The sequence below is a fragment of the Camelina sativa genome, chromosome 6, assembly GCF_030686135.1.
Source record: "Camelina sativa cultivar CO46 ecotype springtype chromosome 6, ASM3068613v1".
Lineage (NCBI taxonomy): Eukaryota > Viridiplantae > Streptophyta > Magnoliopsida > Brassicales > Brassicaceae > Camelina > Camelina sativa.
Window position 1 is genome coordinate 19823880 of NC_141885.1, and position 21383 is coordinate 19845262.

The following is a 21383-nucleotide window of genomic DNA, read 5'->3' on the forward strand; positions in this document are numbered from 1 at the left end:
TGAATATTGGAATCTGTGTACTTTCTATACTAGCATAGTTCAATTAGCCGACAAAAAAGCATAGTTCAATTATCCTTCCTGATGCATCATGCATATGCCAAAGAAATTCTTATGAAGCTGATTAAAAAAAATGATGACCAATCCAATCTTATACATAGAGTACCACGTTTATGCAAATACGACTATTTGACAAAAGCAACAATATATATGAATTACTCACGCTTTAACAAACTCTTGGATCAGTCAATGCCATCCAATCCCTAGATACCATGGTGCTTCTTGAAGCTCGCTTTATATATCTCTGCAACAGACCTAGCAGTTTTAGCAACACCAGTTTTGATCTCGGATATCTTCGAATCCATGTACTCTTTATGTTTAGATACCCTATCAATAAGTGTAAAGAGTTGTGCAGCACATGCTTGGACTTCCTCTTCAGCCTTCTTCTCTGCTTCTTGCAAACTAAGCTCTGAAGCTTTCAAATACTCTGCAGCTTCTTTGTCCACCACTTCCAGATTCAAAGCCTCCGTTTTCACAATCTCTACCATTGTTTTTGCCTCCATGTCACATTTAGTGGTGAACTCTTGAGTTTCCTTCTCCACCAACCTCATCCTCTCTTCGAGTTCATTGATCTGCAGCTGAATTGACCCAAGAAGACTCTTTTTGGATTCGATCTTCGAAGCCATTTCAGACATCTGGTGTTGTAACGTGATCAATTCCTCCACCTTCTCCGCCGAGCTTCCTTTGATCCCATCGTACAACGAACACAGAGCTGGCTTCACAACAGATTTATAATCCACACCCATCACGTCAGCAGGTGTTTCCCCTCTCTCGTTCACAACAAACTGAATATCATCAAGCTTCAGTCTCCTAAGAGCTTGGTTACAATCAATGGCAAGTGTCTGAATCTGATGAAACTGATTCCTCATCTGTGAATTGAGTTCCCAAGCTTTATGATCCCAACCATCTCTAACAACTTCAGCCTCTGCAACATATCTCTCCACAGCTTGTAACTCTCTTCTCATCCTCTCAACATCTCTGGCGCTAAAGTTCTGAAGCTCAACAGACTTCTTCAGCTCTTTATTCTCTTGAGAGATTCGCTCTCTCTCTTCTTCCTTAGCTTTGAGCTCCTTATCCTTCTCCTCCACAGCTTTCTCCACCGCTTGGGTCCTATCAGTATACTCCACAACGATCGTTCGAAACTTATTCACATCTTTCTCAAGATCGGCTACAACTCTCTCCAGAGACTCTTTCTTCGACGGACCTCTCCTCAACGACTCAAGTTTCGCCTCTAATTCACCTTTGATATCGTCACAACCAGAGATCATTTCAACTATATTAGTCTTCTCCGCCTCCAATTTCCCCGAAAACTCATCATCTAAAGCATTCTCCAAATCATCCTCGCCGCGAATGTAGTGAAGATAGGTTTGATTCGCGTAGACACTCATGGAGTTAGCTTCGAGGACGGAGGTGGGATTTGATAGTCGATGTTGACGGCAACAAGCGTGCTCGACCAACCAGAAAACAACGGCGAGAATAGTAGGCTAATTGTGAGGCGTGTTGGGAGCTTTGAGGCTAGATTTAGTGATCTTATGAGGACAGTTATGAGATCTGAGGAAGAAGATGATATCCTCATCCCACTTGTTGGAATCGCAAGGGTAATCTAAGGCGGAGAGTAAGAATTTTAGGGTTTCGGTGATATCTTTGACAGAAGGAACAAGATTACCGCGGATAACGATCGGGAAGCATTGAGAAGAGAGGAAGGCGTTGATGACTCGAATCATTGAAGACTGATGAGATCTGTCATCGTTGCCTCGGCCGCCTAAACCGACCGATGAAGGACGGCTGCTAGCGAAACTGGCGTCGGAGTCTCTTGAGTTGAAGTGTTGACGATGTTGCTCGATCGACGGTGGTGGTGGCGGCGGCGCTCCGCCGAAACCCACCGTCTTTCTTCTCTTTACCGCCGCCGCTTCTCCGCCTCTCATCTCTTTTTTGCTTTTTTTTTTTTTTTTTGTTCAGAGAATCGATACTGACACTTAGGCCATCTTCATTGGGAGAACTGATTGGATGTTCTTAACCTTATTAAAATTGAGAATATAGGAAATAGTCATTAACAACATATGGTTGATTCTTGATATAGAACTGATTTTGGACCAGTTTTTGGGTGACGTGGTAACTCGTGAATGGATACAATTTTTTGCAAAAGAGAAAACATTTATTTGTTTGGAGGAAGTTTTGTTTGTTTTTTTATTTATATTTTAATGTTTTTTGTTTTATAAAAATTTGGTATTGTATTTTGAATTTTAGTATAAGTTTTGTAAGTTTGCAATTTAAATATTATTTTTTGAAGTTTTTAAAATAGTAATATGTTTGTTTGTTTATTTATTTATATCTTTAATGTTTTTTGTTTCATAAAAATTTGGTATTGTATTTTGAATTTTAGTATCAGTTTAGGGGGAGGTATTGTTTAGGATTTAGAAAGAATTTTAATGACTTTAAAAGTTATGTAAAATATGTTGTTATTCAATCAAGACTTTTAAAAACTCTTTAAAAATTTGGTGTTATTGGTTGTGGATTTGTAAAAAGTTATCTAAAATCTTGATAAATCTAGTGTTATTGGATTAAGAGTTTTATAAAGTCATTAAAAGTTTTATGTTATTCAAGTAAAACAAAAGAATCTTGGATTGTTAATGAATTCAAATTTTATGTTATTGGTTTAGGATTTTATATCATTTCCTTCATAACAAAAGTCATGAAAACTCTTTCATCAAATAGAAAGATTTTACAAGATTAGAAAAAACAAATCATCAAGATTTTAAAAAACTTCCTAAACAATCTCTTAGAATCCTTCATTTTTAATTTTCAATTTTCTATGATTCTAACAATCAGCAAGAACATAAAGTCATTAAAATTCTTTCTAAATCCTAAACCAATACCTCCCCCTTAGTAAGTTTGCAATTTAAATGTTATTTTTTAAAGTTTTAAAAATTATAATATGTTTTAGATTATTATATTATTAAATCTTATGATCTTAAACATTGTAATATGTTCTCTCCTTCAACAAAAGATCTAAACTAATGATCTTACGTTATGTTAATAATATTTTTACTCTAAAAACACCCAAATCAGTTATCCTAATGCAGATTCCCTTAGGGCTACGGACACTTGTGAACAAATCGATAAAGAGAAGAATATTTTCTTATTGATTCATCAAACACATTTACATGTTTATATGGAGAGGAGAGAATATCTACTTTCCTAAACAGATACAATCATATAATTACAATCAATTTATATTGAATAGAATAATGATATGGGATAATATCTCATTAATATATGAGATCATATCCCATTAACTAGGGACTGGGTCGTAAAATAATCAAATCTATAGCACCGTCCAGCGGGATTCAAAAAAATTCGAATTCTGGGAAACCTAATTTTGGGGAACCTAGTTTTTCAGGTTTACTCGAACCGGAATACCAAACCGGGTCGCAAGTTTATCTATTTAACCAAAATTGAAAATACTCATGAGTCAATGGTAGCGTATTTATTATTCTGTGTGGGTAATGTAGAAATTTTGAAACCGAGCACTGGTTTGTGGCTTGAGTCATACAGTAACTTAATCATACTTGAAATGTATGAAAGTAGATTGACAAATTGATTTATATAATCAGGAAAAACAAAAACAAAATCTTAAGATGTTGTCTGCAAATGGTGTTTTTGTCTTTTCAAAGAAGAGCAGATTTGAGAGACTTGGTGAGCTTCTGAAGCTCCTTAAGTCCTTCCGTTGGCGAATTTGCGTCCCCCAGTAGCTTCACCATTGCACTGCCTACGATCACTCCATCAGCTCCCCATTCAACTATCTGTTCACACAACAAAACCAATCATCAAAAAAGCAATAAATAATGAAGACAACATAAGAGAGGCCTTAGGAATCTTGTTAAGGTTTAGAGGACCTGTTTCACATGCTCAGGCTTTGATATTCCAAAACCAACAGCCACTGGCTTGTCTGTGGCCTGCATTGAATTACAAATGGCTAAACAACTTGAGCATTTCTACATCAATACAAGATAACTGAGAAACAATAGAAAAAAATACTGTTATTAGACCTCTTTGATATCCTTCAAGAGCGACTGAACCTTTCCGCTTACAGATGCTCGTGCACCAGTCACTCCAATTGAGCTCACCTGTTAAATTCAATAACAAGGGGCAATACATTCTCAGATTAAGAAAACACATGTGAACGTCTGCAAAGAGAAATATACACAGAGAGGGATCTTACTAGGTAAATAAATCCTTCTGATGCGTCAACAATTCGCTTCATTCGCTCTGTTGGCGTGGTTGGTGTAGTGAGTAAGACCTTGATTACAAACATTGAGCAAAGTTATGTTTTACTAAAAAGGCAAAGATACAGAAAGCCGAATAACAACATAGATAGAGGTAGATCCAGCAAAACACATGTATAGTCTCAGTGCCTACACTAAGCAATACTTCTACTGTTTCTGTCGAAGGAGTCTGGGAAATAGAATTTTCACAGACAAATGATAAGAAAAACACATGAGTCGCATATGCTTACCAGTTCAATGTCGTTGTTGAGGGCTTCTTTCCTCAGCATCTCAGTTTCCTCAAGAGGAACATCGGGAACCACAAGTCCCTGTACACCAACAGCTCGGATGCTGGACATGAACTTCCCCAATCCACGTTTAAGAATTGGGTTGTAATACGTGAACAACGAAATTGGACAAGATATTTGCGGAACAACCTGCACCAAGTCCAATAGTAAGATTACATATACACAATGGGATGACATATGACAGGGGACACAAAACCCATCTTTTTGCTTCAGAAACTAAAACTCACCTTGTCTAACATCTCAAGGATGTTATCAAGGTTAGTTCCCTTCTCCAACGACCTTGTTGCTGCAGCCTAATTGAATAGATAACAAAGGGAAATATAATCAAACAAAACTGAAAATTGCAGGCAATGGAAGCATACATAAAGTTTGCATTTCGATTGTTAGATTTTAAAACCTGAATAACAGGTCCATCAGCTAAAGGATCAGAGTAAGGAACACCCAATTCAATTATGTCAGAGCCACAAGCGTCAAGAACTTTCAATGCTTCAGCAGTAGTAGAGAGATCTGGATCACCAGCTGTGATGTACGGTATGAATGCTACCTTCACACATAAAAAAAAGTTATACAAAATCATAAATCAATAAACCACATATCCCCAACGAAGTGTTACAAGTCTATTATATCAGTATGACCTAGTTAGCTCAATGCTACTCACTCTGACAAAGTATTCATAAGCAACACATATGCGTACTAGTTTGGTTTTTGTGATTCAAGTTCGTGAGATAAACAAATTGGTTAACGATTCCAAAACCTTATCATATCCAAATCTAGTTGAAAGAAAATGAAAAGAGTGAGAGACTTTTTTACTTACTTTGCCTTGTTTTTTGAGCTGTGTGAAAGTATCAGCGAGACCGAGGGTAGGAGAAGAGGTGGAGAGAGAAGCCATGGGAGTCAATCTCTTGAAAGAAAGAGATGAATCAGGAGAAGAAGAAGAAGAAGAAGAATGGCGGAATCCGAATTGGGTTTTTGGGGATTGGAGGAAGAAGACGCCGGATTTGAAAGCAATCGCCATTGGAAGAGAGCTTGTGGATTCTTCAAATTGGGTTTGGTTGAAGAAGTGAGGATTTAACTTATTATATAAACTCTCTCTTGACCCACGATTCGTTTGGGATTAATACGGCAGAAAGTGTTAGGTGAAAGCCACCAGCCAAAGAGTGTGTCAAAGCGCCGTCACTTGCATTTTGGAGCCTATTTTGACTTGGTGATTTTTGTTCTTCCGTTTTTGGTTTATTTAAATCATTTTCCATTTTATACGACATGTGATTTTATTATTCTTAAAACTTGACTAAAATTATTCTCTTTTGAACAGTGAATTTGAACTTTCATCTTTTTTTTCATACATAATACCAGATTATAAATTTAACTTTTAAGATAAACAATTTTGTTAGTTCAACCGCTACCATCCGCAATTACAAACGTTTGTTAGAATAAGCGTTTGAAATCGCTCTAACAGGTAGATATGAGTGTAGTATCATCTTTGCCAATCACATCCATGCGCAAACATAACATTTACATATAAACATAATAACCAATCAACACCTTGTTCGACTCGTATTTTATATGTAAAAATACATGTATATACTTAAAATACCATACATATATAGTGAATTACTTTTATAACAAATCGTATACTAAAAAAAGGAAAAAACATTATTAATATATAAAGAAAATAAATAAATAAACAATACAGTATGTTATTATACAGTTTATTCCAAGTAATTGGAGAACAAAGATAAAGCATGTGAAGTTTGACAAGTGAGAAACAACAGACGTGATCCAACATAATCAAATGTACATAGAGTACAGTAAAAATGGAGATGGTAAATTTAAAATGTGATGAGTCAAATAGAGAGGATCATTACTGTATAATGGTACACACTTCTCTCTCCAACTTCCTTCTCTTCCCTGTATAAATTTCATCATCTCTTGTCTGCAATATATATAAAAAAATTACTTTCAGTTACAAATCTTTCATACTATCTTAATTCTCTCTGGAAAAAAAAAACTAAAAATTATAATCAAAAATCACCTCTTGGTATAATGAAGGTAAAGCCTGAATCCTCTTTGACGCATCAGCCAAGCGTTTCCGTGGCATATGGTTTTCATTAGCCGCATGGTTCTCAGAAACCTATCACAAATCAGGTGACCCCTCTTAAGATTCAAATCTTTCACAAACTGAGTGTGCTTTACTTCGCATTAAAATGAATCACAAAGAGTTTTTTGGTCATAATTTGTATAGAACCAAGACAGTAAACCAGATTAGATTGTCCACCTCCTACACATCACACAATGTGTCCAAGGGATTACCTGCTTTCTGATAGCTCCTGTCAGTAGGTCCTGGCATCCTGATGCATATACAAGTTCTAATTTTGGACACTGGAGCACCAAACTCTCCGGCTGCAAATTGCTGCATAAGTTCAAATTCAAGTCCTTGAGCTCTGGGCAGTTTAGGAACAAAGCCTGCATTAAAAGGTTGGAACTATGAGAAGATGGGATTAGGTAATAACTTGTTATGAGAGCATTGGTGAAGAATCTCACGTCTAAACTGGAGCAACCCCACAAACTGAGTTTCTTCAGCCGTTTATGTTTGATAAACATCTTCTGATTATAGCCTGATGTTTTATATGGACTCGGACTCTCTTCAATGATCGTATTATCTAAATTGGGGTCAGACACAGTCATGCCACAATCCATCAGCTCAAGAAGGGGCAATTGAGCAGTAGCAAATTGAATGCCACCTGAAAGAATATCCATTATAGAAGAAATGAGAAATCAGGATATAAGCTCAAATAAATTACGTTTTATATCATACATATGCAAGCCAAAGACCAAGAATTTACTTGATGTAACGTTGGGACAAAGAGCAACAAGTAATTTTGAGAGTGTATCAGGTAAGACATCGCAGATCATCCCAAGGCCAGTATCAGTAATGCTGGAACTAATACCAACAAAGAAAAAAAAATGTGTAAGCTCTTCATGTGAGTACAAAACTAAACACTAGAGATAGAGATAAGATATACTGAACAACAACACGACATACCCACTCAGATCGAGCAATTCAAGGTTAGTGTAACTTGAGGAAATGGCAGCTACTGATGCATCTGTGATATCTATTCCAAGAACTAGCGAGAGCATTCTCAACATCCTGGACAATAAGCAAACTGATATCAATCTCTAAAATGAATATACGAGACTTGAGTTCCAGAGAATGGTAAAAAAATTTAAATGTGTATAAGGTGGATTTTTTACAAACAAAACGAAGAGTAGAAACATAGATATTAAACAAACCTGAAATTCACAGCAGTAAGCGCAAGTACTACAGGATGTGAAAGCTTCAAAGAGGCTATATGAATGTTCTGCAATCTAGTACAAGTCCTTCCCAAACCATCAACCAGTGTTACAAGATCAGTTGAATCATCTTCTTGGCGAGAAAATTCCAGAGAAATTTCTGTAAGGTTTGGACAATTGAAGATCTGACCAAAAGAAGAACAATATATTTTACGTTTAGACACATACAAATTCACTATCTGCACTATGGAAAAGAAAAAAAATGGACAGTCAGTTACCATCTTTGAGAGAGAATGAAGATCCGAGAGCCAGAGAGTGGAGAGGCTTGATGAAGAAAGGGAAAATCCTCCTAAGTTGGAACATCCTTCCATCTTAAGGCTTGTAAGTCCACGTTTATTAGCAACAAAACGACCCAGCTCATCCCTATTCATACAACAAAACCATTGAACAATTCAAAGACAGATCCAGAGAAGAACAAACAATTAAATCTAAGTCCATCAAAACCATAAATCCCCGTCAGAAGCAAAATCTAAGATAATTCACATGCTAAATGACTGCTTACCCCAGATGAATGTACAGCAAACAGAACCAACAGTTTCTACAATCATGACACTGATCCCATAAAACTCAATGAAGCCTAATCTCAATATCTCAATCTCGCATAGCAACTCAAAAAATCTGGACTCGAACAAGACTAATTACCCAGTAATCCTATTGACAGCTGCACCCGAAGTAGAGATCTCCAAAACCTCCAGGTTAGGACAAGAAAATGCAATACAAGCCAGAGTTGTCGCGTCAAAATCACTGCAAAGCAGAACAAACAAAAAAAATCCAATCAGAAACATGGATCGTTACAATTAATTGCAATTAATCCAAGAATCACAAATTAATATTTTTATTGGTTTCTCAATCATCGATAATTATTCAGAGTTCATTAATCCTTCAACTTTAAACTCGATTTTTCAAATTCGTTAGAGATCTCTCAGATCTAAATAGATCTTACGAAAGAAGAATCAAATCAATCACCTCTCGATTTTAAGTGAGAGTCTAATAAGTCGAGGACACTTTTGTAATAAAGATCCGATGTATCCAATCTGAGCTCTCTCCGGAACTCTAATCCGAAGCTCCTCAGCCGCTTTCCACATCTTCCTCGATGTCTCTCTCCATCCTTTACAAACCCTAGCCGCCATCAGCAAACTCGAAGGCGGGAGCCGCTTAAGCACCTCCCATAAACCCACGGCATGAAACCTCCCTGGCTGAACGATATCCGTATCCAAATGCAGATCCAGATCCGTCGACGCGGCGTCCAGATCGGGCTCATCCAGTGAATTACTACGCGCATCGACGTCGTCGAAAGACAAAGCGCGGCGCAAGTGAGTGAATGACTGACGAGAAGACGGCGCCGCTGTTAAGGATAAGACGGTAGAACGGGAAGAAGAAGCGGCGGCGGAGATGCAGCTGGTCACCGGCTCGGTGGCGATCGGAGTAGTGGGAACATCAGATGGAGCAGGAGATAGAAGACAGACATGGCCTTTCTTAGGTTGACCACATCTACCGCAATTGTAACTACCTCGGTTTTTTCTAATGCGCTGAGATTCAAGCGCGGCTGAGATCGCGGCGGTTGCGGTGGCTGGAGAAATATGCGGCTGAGGTTGCATCGTTAGATTTGGGGGAGGGAGATAGAGAGAGAGAGAGAGAGAGAGAGAGAGAAGATGGAGTTTGGGGGGGGGGGGGGAGTGAGATTTGGGATTGGGAGTGGAGGGAGAGAGATGAAAAGAACAAAAAAAATAAAGAGGAGGGAAGCAACGGCGGGAGATAAAATGGTGTTTTCGCGCGACTGATTTCGAAAGACACCGAAGCAAAATTATATGTTAAAATTGTTGAAAATGAAAGACGTAGCCTCTCTCAGCTTTAATATACCAAAGGAGCGTGAGGTCTACTAGCTTTGTGAATTACAGTTTTACCCTTAGTTTTGGGAATATATGACGTGGTCTTTTTTTGTTGTTGTAGACGTTGGGATCCACTGTACTTACCAGTGCCTAAAATAAGTTGACTAATAATATTTTTTTGCTATTTTGTAAGGAAAAGATTCTTCCTATATATATAAAAAAGAGCAATTAGTAATAGTAAATTAGTAACTAGTTAAAGCAAACACAATGAATAAATATTAGTAGAGAATCTGGAAATCGTGTCGCGATAAGCTAATAAATTAAATTATGACATATTTGATTTATCTTTATTTTTTGGTTGGAACACATTTATTACAAAAGCTTTTCTTTGTTTATAATTTTTATTTATTTTAATGGCCATTCAACATTTTCTAAATCCTGTTTTATAGAATTAATTATTTTTTACTATTTTTTAATAGTTACTATTTAGTACAGATTTTTAACATTTTGGTAGGGATATTTTTTGTTGTAAATTATATCTCTAGCATATATATTTCCTTTCAAATATTTTCACTTCTAATTATAAATTTAAAATATATATTTTGGTATATATATATATATATAAAGTTGGTTTTCCTCTCTTTTCTTTCACCCACCTCATCACTTTTTATTTTCAATTTTAACAAATTAATCCACACCTCATCACTTTTTATTTTCAATTTTAACAAATTAATCCACACCTCATCATTATTTATTTTCAATTTTAACAAATTAATCCACATCATCAAAAGAATATAAAATCTAAAGTTAATGCATCAATTAATTCAATCATTGTTGTAATATTTTTTTTTTATTAAAAATAACAATTTACAATAATTTAAACTAAAATATAAACCAAAAACTAAATGAAAAAAAAAACTACAACTAAAAAAATATCAAAGTAAAATATAAATAGAGATTACATAAATATAAACTTAGATATTTCTATCATAACATAGAATAATTGTGTAAATATTTGTATAATACTAGAAATATATAAATATGAGAAAAATAAAGCTATCATATATTTAATGGAACAACAGTAGTTACTTTCAAGAGTTACAATTATTAGGACAAACAAAATAAGAACTTTTTAAAAAACAAACACAAAAATTTTAAGGATTTTAAATCAAGAGGTTATTCAATTTTTGGTGTTATATTATAAATTTATGTTACCGATTAAAACCATAAAAATTTGTTGCATATTATTTAGAAAATTCTAAATAATATAAATAATTGAAATAGTTTGAGTGATCTATGTTATTTATCGTTTTCAAAATTGAAAAATTGTGAAATTTGTTAAACAAAGATATATCAAAAAAAAAAGAGAAAATATTAATCAAGTGCTCAAAAAATTAAAACAATGTATATATTTAAGAGAAATGTATAAGATTACTTGAAGTAAAACATATTAAAGAAAACTTATTCTGAACATCACACACACCAAAAAAAACAAAATAGTGAAAAATACTAAGAAATTTTTTGAGAAAGCTATTTGTAATAACAACAATTCTAATAGTAATGGTAGATTGTAGAATTTTAATCGAGTGTATACCGGAAAAAAAAATCGTGAAAATATGTTAAAAGAAATAGATAAGATATATATCGCGTAATAAAATAAATTTAACAGCAATACAAATTTATATTTTTAGTATTGAATAATTATAATTATATTCAACAGTTCCTATTAATAATAAAAAAATTATAATCCAGCATAACATGCGGGTTATAAATCTAGTAAAAAAAATATTTTGGTTGTTTTGTAACTTGTTAATTGTTTGTTTTATACTTTAAAATAGATTAAACTGCAAACAGCTATCTACAATCGAACCATAAATGCAGTTTGGTGGGAGACTCTGAATTAGCCCTAGGGTCTGGGCATATTATCCGAACCCAAATCCTGAACCCCAACTCGACCCGAAGTAGGTGGTTCGGTTCGGGTTCGGGTTTTGTGTAAAATCCGATCGGGTTCAGTACCTCTAAGGTTCGGATAATATCCAAATCCGAAATAAGACCCAAACTAATCTGAATTAAATGTAAAATTGCATTTAGGGAGAATCAAACCCAGTACCTTGGGCATTTAAGGGTGCATATTAAACTATTTTGTCATCTTAATTTCTTTGTCCAAATGTGAAACGTTAAATATTTATATATATATATATGTGTTATGAACTTTATAAAAAGATTAAAAAAAACAAATTTTTTTTGTTCATGATTTGTTTGAGTTCGAGTAAACCCGAATAACCAGAATCCGAACGGGTAATACTCCAACCGATCCGAAAGTACAAAAAACCCGAATGGATTCTATATGCCTAAACCCGAAAACCCGAATACCTAGCGCTACTTTGAATAGTGACCGTGTTGAGTTTATTGATTTGTCAAAAGCTTATATCATTCGCAACGATGCTAACATGAAGTCTCACGTGGTGGCTTCAAAGATAAAAAGCTCAACACAGTACCCAAAAGAAAACTAACAAAGCAAAAGAAAACTCGATATTGTTCATATATCTATACAGCCGTTACGATGGCACAAGATTTCAAAGGTTCAGTTTTAGAGCTCTTTCGGGAAAAGTTACAACCTCTCTCGAGGAATTTGATCGTGTAGGTCAAACGATCAAAAGTATTGCAGGACGGCGGTCATATCTCCACGCGACATTAAAAACATTGTTCTCTGCCAAGAAAAAGCTTCTTCTTCACAGACACAATGTTCTCCTGCAAACATGCAAGTCAAAATATCAAGCACAGTTACGGAGGATTCTTCTAGTCTACCCTAATTTTCTGGGGCGGGCAGAACAGAATTGACATCCTAAGCATGGTGCGAGACTATGAGCTAATAATGCTTTGCATGTATTTTCTAGGATTAGAAATTAGGACCAGTGCACTGGAAACTAGTGAATACCTTATCAGGGAGCTCCAATGCCGTATATACAATCTTATTGCAACCTTCTCTACACCCCAGCAGCTGCTTTAGCTTCAGGACTTGCCTTTCCCTAAGATGAAATTGGAAAGACACATCTCAGTTCCAATCTTTTTTCCATGTCGCAAAACAACGAGAAATAACTAGATGGATAAGTTTGAATGTTCACAAACAAACCTCAGGAGAGTCTTTGCGGATTTTCCTGGTTGGAGTCCTCATAGTGACAAACTCCTCAGACGCTGTGGGGTGAACACCCACTGTAGTATCAAAGTCGGCCTTAGTTAAGCCAGCTTTTACTGCAACTCCAAATCCCTGCCAAATAAAGTTCAAATTCGATCATACATGTTTTCTATGTATACTTGTCAGATTGGATGAATCATGTTAACAGTCAAACCTGGATGATTTCTGGCGAATCTTCTCCACACATGTGAACACCGACAACTTTATTGGTGTTTGCACAGACAATGAGTTTCATGAACACCCGGTCGGGAAGTCCTGAAAGCGTAGCCTTTAATGGCCTAAAGTTTGATGTGTATACATCGACATCACCATATTGTTCTATGGCCTGCAAACACGTACCTAACATTTATAAGCAGTAACACACAAAAAAACCGTATTTTCGACAACTCATCCTACTTACCTGCTCTTCAGTTAGACCAACTGTTCCAATAGGTGGCTGGGAAAAAACGGCGCAGGGAACGGCTCTAGTTGATCATAAACACACAGAAAGGATAAAAGCCATCAGAGACAACAGTTACAAAAAGTTCTAGATTACTGAAAGAGCATGAAAAACCAAACAGAGAAAACTCGCATCAATCACCAAAACTACCAAAGGTCTAAACATCAAAGTAAAGATTGTTATGTTACCTGTAATCGGGCTTTGTTGGCTCATTTTGAAACAAAGTTTTAGCCAATGCACCTCCCTCCATCAAAGCAACTGGAGTCAAATTGATTCTGTCAGTGACATCCCCAACAGCCCAGATGGAAGGAACAGATGTCTGTGAATATTCGTCAACCTTACAAACAAAGTGGAAACATGGAGCACAGTTACACAATAAGTAAGCAGGTATAACAAGAGAACTGTGCATAATGCAATAATAGAAATACCTAGTGACAAGAAATAGGTAAAACATTGGATCATACCTCTATTGCTCCATTCTTCGCCATTTTTACGCCAACATTCTCCAACCCTAAGTTCTGTTATAGCAGCCAACATTACATCAATGATCAGTCATGTAGTAGCTTCCATTAAAGTCATAAATAAGGGGTAGCAGTGGTCAGTTTATCTTAGACAAAGTATTAAAGCAATGAATTTTGCTAACACTTTTCATTTTATAATGATCCTTCGCAAAGAAAAGTCATGTTATACCTTTGTGTTGGGCTTGCGACCAGTTGCAAACATTACATGTGAAAAGCCCTCAACAGTACCCTTGCTGGTCTTCAGAGACAACGAGCCATCACCAGATTTGATGATGGCTTCAGGGGATTCTTCAGTGTGAAACTCAATGCCTCTCAAAGACATCTGCTCTCCAACAAAATCCCTGACCTGGAACAAGACAATTAGAAAATAGCCACGAGAACAAAACGAAGGCAGCAAACAGTAATACTCATTTTTTACTCACGTCTTCATCAAATCCCCTCAGCACCTTCTTTTGCCTTATAAAAACATGAACTTCACTGTTAAGACCATTAAAGATACCAGCAAACTCCAAGGCTATGTAGCCACCACCAACTATTGCAATTTTCTTGGGCTTGGAAGGCAAATCAAGCGCAGCATCTGAATCTATGGCAAACTCTTTTCCTGGAATGTCAGGAATGAAAGGACGTCCACCAACTGCAATCAGAATATTCCTCGTAGTATAGATTTTCCCATCTACATCAACAGTGTGTGGGTCTATAACCTGCACACATATATAAACATATCATAAATCAATACATAGAATTTAAAACATATGAACTATATATATAAACTCCGAGCTTCAGCATACCTTCCCACGACCTTCAACCAACTTGACATTAGCTTTGCTCAGAATATTCTTATAAATACCAGTCAACCGCTGCAACTCAGCATTCTTGTTAGCAATCAATGTACTCCAGTCATGAGTAGGCTCAGTATCATACTTCCAACCAAATCCATGACTGTCTTCAAACTCGTGACTGTATTTGGATGCATACACAAGTAACTTCTTTGGAACACATCCTCTCAGTACACACCTGTAGAAAGAAAAAAACCAAAAACGAGTTCACTCAATTCGTTTTTGAATTTTTAAAATCTAACACAGCTGAGAATTACATCTCTCTCTACAACACAATCAAACCATATATATCAACCAAACCACAAGAAGAAAGAAATCTTACGTTCCTCCGACGCCACCAGCTGTATCAGAAGAGATGGTGGAGAAAGGGAGCTCGCAAACGGCGGCAGAAGCACCGAAGCTAGTGGCGAAGCGAGAGGCGCGGACGCCGCCGCTGCCGGCACCGATAGTGAAGAGATCAAAATCGTAGTGGCGGTCGGAGTCAGCTCCATTGTCGGAACTGGCACGAACAGAGAACCGGCGAGAGTGGTGGTAATACCGGTGGTTTGAGAGTACGGCGACACGGGGACGAAGGGAATAGAGAGAGGTTAGGGTTTTAGGGAGCGAGAGAAAGCTAGGTGATGGTAGATGATGAATAGCGATCGGGAGTTTTCTGCAGAGGATTTGAAGAGATGGTGAAGATGAGATTGTACTTGTTAGCTTCGGAGTCGAAGCCATCTCTCTCTCCACGATTCTTCCTCTTTTTTTTTTTTCTTTCTTTAAAGTTTGGGTGCGTGTACTGTATATGCTTATTTCGATAATTAAAAATTGCTTTAAACAATTTGTAACATGTTTTTTTGTGTGGTCATAAGGACTCTACCAAACTGACGATAACTCTCACCCATGAGTCCATGACACTGCTAAATTTTAGTCCAACCTCCCTTGGTTTTGGTATGCAATATATTAGACTCTAATATGGAGCAAACTAATATAAAGTTTATAATGGTACGAAGCTTTTAAGGAGTGGAATGAAAAATGCATATCAATAATGAATTTACAATGGTATGAGTTGTATGCTGAAATGCATAATAGTATGGAGATTTTTAGTATACATTGTTGCATACTGGTACGCAATAGTGAATGATAAATTAAATACGGACTAGTCCAATTTTAGTCCAGTCTGGAGCATACTATGCAACCATTCAAAGCCTTAGTAGTGACACTACTATAACACAGATACAACTTCAGGGGCAAGAATTTTTAACAATAACAACAAAGTGACTGTAAAATGGTTAAACGATGCAATGGGATAATGGTATAAAAGAAGGAGATACAACAATAGAGAGCATGTACTTTGGCTTTGATCTTTGTTGTCTTAATAAATAACTAGAATTGGACCCGTGCTAGAGCACGAATTGAAGTTTTTCTGTTTATTTTGTAATTTTTATTTAAATCACTATATGTGATTGTTTTATTTGTTTTAAAAATCTTTTTCTTTTGGGATGAAACACTATTCCATGAAATCATGTTCTAAATATGACTTATGAAATAATATATACTAGGATCGGATCCGCGCTACAGCGCGGAGAATAATTATTAATATATACTTGAGTTAGACATTATTTATGGCAGAAGTAGGAATATACGTAAAAACTATAAAATATTGCATTTATAAAAATTACATATTCAAAATGTATGTTTTAATGAAACAACCCGTAAATAACTGCATTTGTAAAAACTATAAAAGAATGCATTTATAAAATTTACACATTCACAATGCTTGTTTTGATGAACCAACTTGTAAATGATTGTATTTGTAAAATATTAATTTTAACCCGCTTTAACATATGATTGTGAATTTAGTACACCAACCAGCCTACTCTTTAAAAAGTCATTGACATTAAATGAGTAATATTTTATCATTGTTTGTATTTTATGTAGAAAAGTACGTAAAATAATATAAATATAAAATCATGAGTAAAAACTTTTGATAGTGAGAATAACTTAAACTAGGTTTGAACCCGCGGTACACCGCGGGACTAATTTTTAGTTATAGTATATTGGAAAATAATTTTTAATTTATTTAGTTTATATAGTTTACAACTTAAAATGTGCTTATTGTTTTGGTTGAATTTTGTTGGATAATATATGATTTTAAAATTCGTTTTGTTTGATAGGGTTATATAGAGTTATATGGTAGGGTAGTGCATTTTTGTTTGTTTGAGTAGAAACAAATTAAATCTTTTTAAATTTATCAAATCAAAATTAGTTGTTTAAAAGTAAGAAGAACTATGGTTACAAATTTATAATATATGATTAGTGATGGATTAATAGTGCAAACCCGCGACGCTAAACCCGTTTCAGAGCTGGTAAAAGATTTTATATCCATATATCATCTTTTTTTTTACATATTTATTTATATTATGATGTATTCCAATCCAACAAAACTGTGTAAAAGTTTAATCTTTGTTTTTTACTTTTAGTGCAAGCAACTTCAAATAAAAAAAAGAAGGATTGAAAACTTTCTTTTATACGTGAATATTCGGTATATTGCTCGAAACACAGAAATATTTGAAGTAGAGAAACCTAAATTTTATGTCCCTATGGTTTCCTACTCACACCATTTAAATTTCAATTTGATACAGCCCATTTAAAACCAGTTCTAAGGTTGAGAGTTTGGTACAGAAGAAAAAAAAAGTAAGGTGGAGACTGGAGAGTATTTTTTGCTTCTTCTTCTTCTTCCACTTCACCACGATGACCTGTTTCAATTTCTCTAGATTTTTAGTGTTTCTTCCATCACATTGGCTCAAGCTTTGATCTGAAAATCTTCTCACCATAAGTTCTCAAGCCACTTCGTATAAGTCTAGAGCAAGACAATGCATTCCAAAACAGGCTATTATAATCTGGGGACCATGTACGTCTATAGTATTCAAACAAAATCGATACAAATAGATTAATGTTAGTAATCGATACAAAGAGATGAATCTTTACCACTAAATCATGAGCTCCAAATTTTGAACGACTTCTGTAACTACCAAATTTGTATCCTCTCATCCGAATTAGTGAGGAAACAACCTTGTTAAAAGACTGTTTACAAACAAAACAAACAGTCATTAGTGTTGTACCAAAGAAATAAGTTAAGAAGCTACAATGGATTACGGTTAATACTCAAACAAAATTCTGCAAATACATTCACACTCAAACATGAACCATGATACTAAAACAATCAAATTCAATATTCTTTCTATATTAAAATGCATCAAGTAGTCAAGAGACTTACACCCAATGATCCAAACTGAACAATAAAAAGAAGAAAAAGAAGAAGTTATCAGAGAAGAAACATTTCTGGTCAACTATGATTACTTTAGAAACACAACACCGGCTGCAAATTCACACAAAAACAATAGTTAAGTAAGCAAACCATTCCATTTTCCCATTGTATGAAATTATGATTTGAGCATCTGATATAGAAATAGAAGAGGATTCTTTTTTAAACATCCTAGGAAGAAAAGTCGAACCTGATGTTGATAATCAATTCGTAAGAAGTCCCCATCAGTGCTCTTATCAACTATAACAAATCTGGTTGTATTGTCTTCCAAATAACTACTCAGCTCCTGAAAAGATAAAAGATGATATTTTGCAATTTGCATTTGACGTCACAGCTCTCATAGACTCTGCTTTCTAAATCCGAGCTCTTTTGCATTGCATTCAAGTTAGTTCCAACCAACAACAACCGCATTACATCATTCACTTGCAGACAACAATACACAAATCTCAAATTTTGAGGAACAGATCACAAAATATCAGGTTCTGATTTAGAAGTTTTATTAAGAGTTCTGGGCTCCCTCTTTGATCTGATGTTGATTCAAGATCGTGCGGCGCCGTCTCCTACCAAGCTGCCAAAATCTCAGATCATAGAATTACCAACTCATCAATAGATCCGACGACGAATCAATGAACCCAAAAACCTAGATTTCTCGACTTGTTGTCTTCTATTTGCTTTATCGTCACCGTAGTTGCTTTCTTCTTCCTCTACAACACCACCGACACTGCATCTCTTCTTTGTTTCCAGTCTCAATCAACTCAGTCTCTTCAAACTCTCTCTCTCTCTCTCGCCCTCAAATCAAGTGGAATTCGATTAATTCGTATCAATTATACTGAACCAAAAAAACTTACATATAACAGGTTATGAAAGAAAAAGAAAAAAAAAAGAAAAAGATTTACCTTCTAATCTACAAACCCAAAACGCCGCTTATCCATTATCTTCTCAAAAACTCTCACCCGCGATCTTCTTTTACATCAGGTGGAATTTGCACGCAACCACCACTTCAAACTCGTCACATGAAGAGGGAGAGATTCTCGAAAGAAGAAGTACAAAGAACAAAAAAAACTTACGAAAGGTGTTCTAGGTAGACGACGATCAAAAGGAGGAAAATATCAATTAGGTTATTCAAGTCTATGTCTTTGGATCCAATCAATAACGTCGGATCCTCAATCAAACGGGTCGAGAGCTTTGACGGGTTAACGCGCGGATCCCACCTCAATCGGGTCGTGGTAATCTTGGAAATTTTTAGTAATTTTTGATTTTGTACTTCTCTTCTATATATATAGAGATAAAGGCTAAGATGATTTAGTCCGACAATAGATAAATTGAATGAATTTTTGGAAAACAAAAAGGATAAACCTTCACAGTACAAATTCCGAATGATCTCTTGATAGTTGAAAAGCTTGATCGTATGTGAAGCCATTTTTTTGTGATCAAGTTCTTACGTTTAGGTTATTAAGAAATCAGAATGATGCAGAATATATTTATACTACAAATAAGTTGTTTGATACACAATCTTTCAAACAATCAATATTATAGCAAAATTAGTTTAGTTTTGGGAATATACTTCATATATTCTCTTAGACGATTAACATATCTGTAACTTATATATGATTTAATTATTCAAAAGATTTCGAATCCAAATTAGTAAATTTTATTTGTACGGAGTTCCTAAAATATCTAAACGAATTTTAGATTTCTTAAACTAACATTATTAGTTACCTAATATTTTCTATGTTATTAATGATCTCTATTTACGTAAACTAACTAATACAGAATATTCCTTAAAAGCTAACATTAATTTTTTCCTAATATTCCAAATTCGATTACGAATTATTAACTAGATTTTAACCCACGGTACACCGCGGGATTATGTATTTTTGTATATTTTATATAACTTACTAAAAAAACATTATGTTGGATCAGATCATCAAATATATGTTTTAAATTTTTTACAATAATATTAAGATATTTGTAATTTTATTTTCTTTATCTATTTGAAATTTTTTATTTTCATTTGAAATTTAATTAATCAAAATTCTTTTATTCTGGAATTTAATCTATCAAAATTATTTGTTGTGAAAGTAAACATCTGTTAATATGTATAATACTTTATAGTTAGTATAAAATTATTTAAATTTTATTCACCAATTTAAAATTAATTAGTTTTGTCTATGAGTATGATGGAGCGGGTTAGTGTTGGTTTTTAACTTCTTTCATATAAAATTAAGTTTTAAAATATTTTGTTTGTGTTTTTAGATCAACCCGCAAAAATATATAAGTGTACTAATATTAACCTAATTCCTATCTCATACGTATGATTATTTTTAGTCTAGGTTTGGACTCGTGGATAAAAAAAAATAGTTAGTTTTGTATTTGAGTATAATGGAGCAGGTTAGTGTTGGTTTTTAACTCTTTTCATATAAAATTAAGTTTTAAAATATTTTGTTTGTGCTTTTAAACCAACCCGCAAAAATATATAAGTTTACTAATATTAACCTAATTCCCATCACATTCTTATGATTATTTTTAGTTTAGGTTTGGACCAGTGGATAAATAAAATTTTCTATAAATTATTGTTGCTTTTTTAGTATTGTTATAGATATTACTCATATGACTAAATTTGATGTATTTACTATTTAAATTGTGCAACAGAATATATTTGTATTTGACATCATAACTCTATAAATGACACATGTTTTTTAGTCAAAAAACATATATCATTTTGTGGAGGTTAAAACAAAAAATATATATATATAGTATAATAAAATTATACATTATTAGTTTATTTTTATATTTTGTTCTACCCATTTTGACATCAATTGCTCTATCCATTTTAACATAGAAAACATTAAACAATTTATGTATAATGGAAAAAAATGTATAATGGAAAACATGTATAATGTCAAACCAATTATGGAAAATCGAAATTGAATAAGGTAAGATACTATAGTTTCTTTTTTCATTAAAACATTTTAAAACTTGTAATTAAAAAGGAAAATAGAAATTGATTTTGTTCAGATATTTAGGGAAATATATATTTCTATACTCGATTTTCCTAATTTTTTTTTTTGTATTAAATGTTTCAATTACAATGGCATATGATGTAAATATTGTCCAACTTCAAGCCTTCTTCTGAAAAATGCTGTGAAAATAATAATATAGATTGTGGATTTGATCCGTTAAAAATGGAGTATCCGATTACACATAATCTGAATCCCTTGATTTCGGGTTATTTTTTTTAATCGACCCGAGCCAAAAGTTGTTTTGTACTTCT

General features: G+C 34.5%; 3 protein-coding genes, 1 long non-coding RNA gene and 1 pseudogene across 11 annotated transcripts; all 5 read right to left on the reverse strand.

The window, feature by feature from the left end:
- Positions 1 to 95: 95 nt before the first annotated feature.
- Positions 96 to 2112, reverse strand: LOC104791733 (kinetochore protein NDC80 homolog pseudogene; annotated as a pseudogene). The gene has a single exon (XR_015559269.1). The product of XR_015559269.1 is annotated as a kinetochore protein NDC80 homolog pseudogene (transcript).
- Positions 2113 to 3525: 1413 nt separating this feature from the next.
- LOC104791734 (tryptophan synthase alpha chain, chloroplastic) lies at positions 3526 to 5853 on the reverse strand. Of its 2 annotated transcripts, none has more exons than XM_087453398.1 (8): positions 5441 to 5853; positions 5028 to 5170; positions 4858 to 4923; positions 4574 to 4759; positions 4280 to 4357; positions 4107 to 4184; positions 3954 to 4013; positions 3526 to 3860 (listed from the first exon to the last, which is right to left on the reverse strand). In XM_087453398.1, exons 1-8 carry the CDS (start codon positions 5643 to 5645, stop codon positions 3726 to 3728), a joined length of 951 nt encoding a protein of 316 aa, XP_087309524.1. In that variant the 5' UTR covers positions 5646 to 5853; the 3' UTR covers positions 3526 to 3725. The 2 variants fall into 2 exon arrangements, with proteins under 2 accessions (XP_087309524.1, XP_010516000.2); XM_010517698.3 differs by having other exon boundaries at positions 5028 to 5174; positions 5445 to 5783.
- A 419-nt stretch (positions 5854 to 6272) lies between these two features.
- LOC104791735 (F-box/LRR-repeat protein 17) lies at positions 6273 to 10057 on the reverse strand. Its single transcript, XM_010517699.3, has 10 exons — positions 8948 to 10057; positions 8624 to 8725; positions 8200 to 8344; positions 7922 to 8106; positions 7674 to 7778; positions 7474 to 7571; positions 7172 to 7371; positions 6941 to 7093; positions 6663 to 6761; positions 6273 to 6563 (listed from the first exon to the last, which is right to left on the reverse strand). Exons 1-10 carry the CDS (start codon positions 9577 to 9579, stop codon positions 6492 to 6494), a joined length of 1791 nt encoding a protein of 596 aa, XP_010516001.1. The 5' UTR covers positions 9580 to 10057; the 3' UTR covers positions 6273 to 6491.
- Positions 10058 to 12223: 2166 nt separating this feature from the next.
- Positions 12224 to 15736, reverse strand: LOC104791736 (glutathione reductase, chloroplastic). 2 transcript variants are annotated; one of them, XM_010517700.3, is made up of 11 exons: positions 15125 to 15736; positions 14755 to 14980; positions 14389 to 14667; positions 14136 to 14312; positions 13910 to 13963; positions 13634 to 13782; positions 13407 to 13470; positions 13161 to 13331; positions 12944 to 13078; positions 12749 to 12839; positions 12224 to 12561 (listed from the first exon to the last, which is right to left on the reverse strand). In XM_010517700.3, the coding sequence occupies exons 1-10, from the start codon at positions 15517 to 15519 to the stop codon at positions 12798 to 12800; spliced, it is 1692 nt and encodes a 563-aa protein (XP_010516002.2). In that variant the 5' UTR covers positions 15520 to 15736; the 3' UTR covers positions 12224 to 12561; positions 12749 to 12797. The 2 variants fall into 2 exon arrangements, with proteins under 2 accessions (XP_010516002.2, XP_087309525.1); XM_087453399.1 differs by lacking the exon at positions 12224 to 12561 and having other exon boundaries at positions 12748 to 12839; positions 15125 to 15715.
- A 1557-nt stretch (positions 15737 to 17293) lies between these two features.
- Positions 17294 to 19359, reverse strand: LOC104791737 (uncharacterized). 5 transcript variants are annotated; one of them, XR_015559274.1, is made up of 6 exons: positions 19006 to 19359; positions 18300 to 18898; positions 18062 to 18163; positions 17773 to 17868; positions 17616 to 17644; positions 17294 to 17540 (listed from the first exon to the last, which is right to left on the reverse strand). It is a non-coding gene; the product is annotated as an uncharacterized LOC104791737 (long non-coding RNA). The 5 variants fall into 5 exon arrangements; XR_015559273.1 differs by having other exon boundaries at positions 17616 to 17684; XR_015559270.1 differs by lacking the exon at positions 18062 to 18163.
- Between the last annotated feature and the right edge of the window lie 2024 nt (positions 19360 to 21383).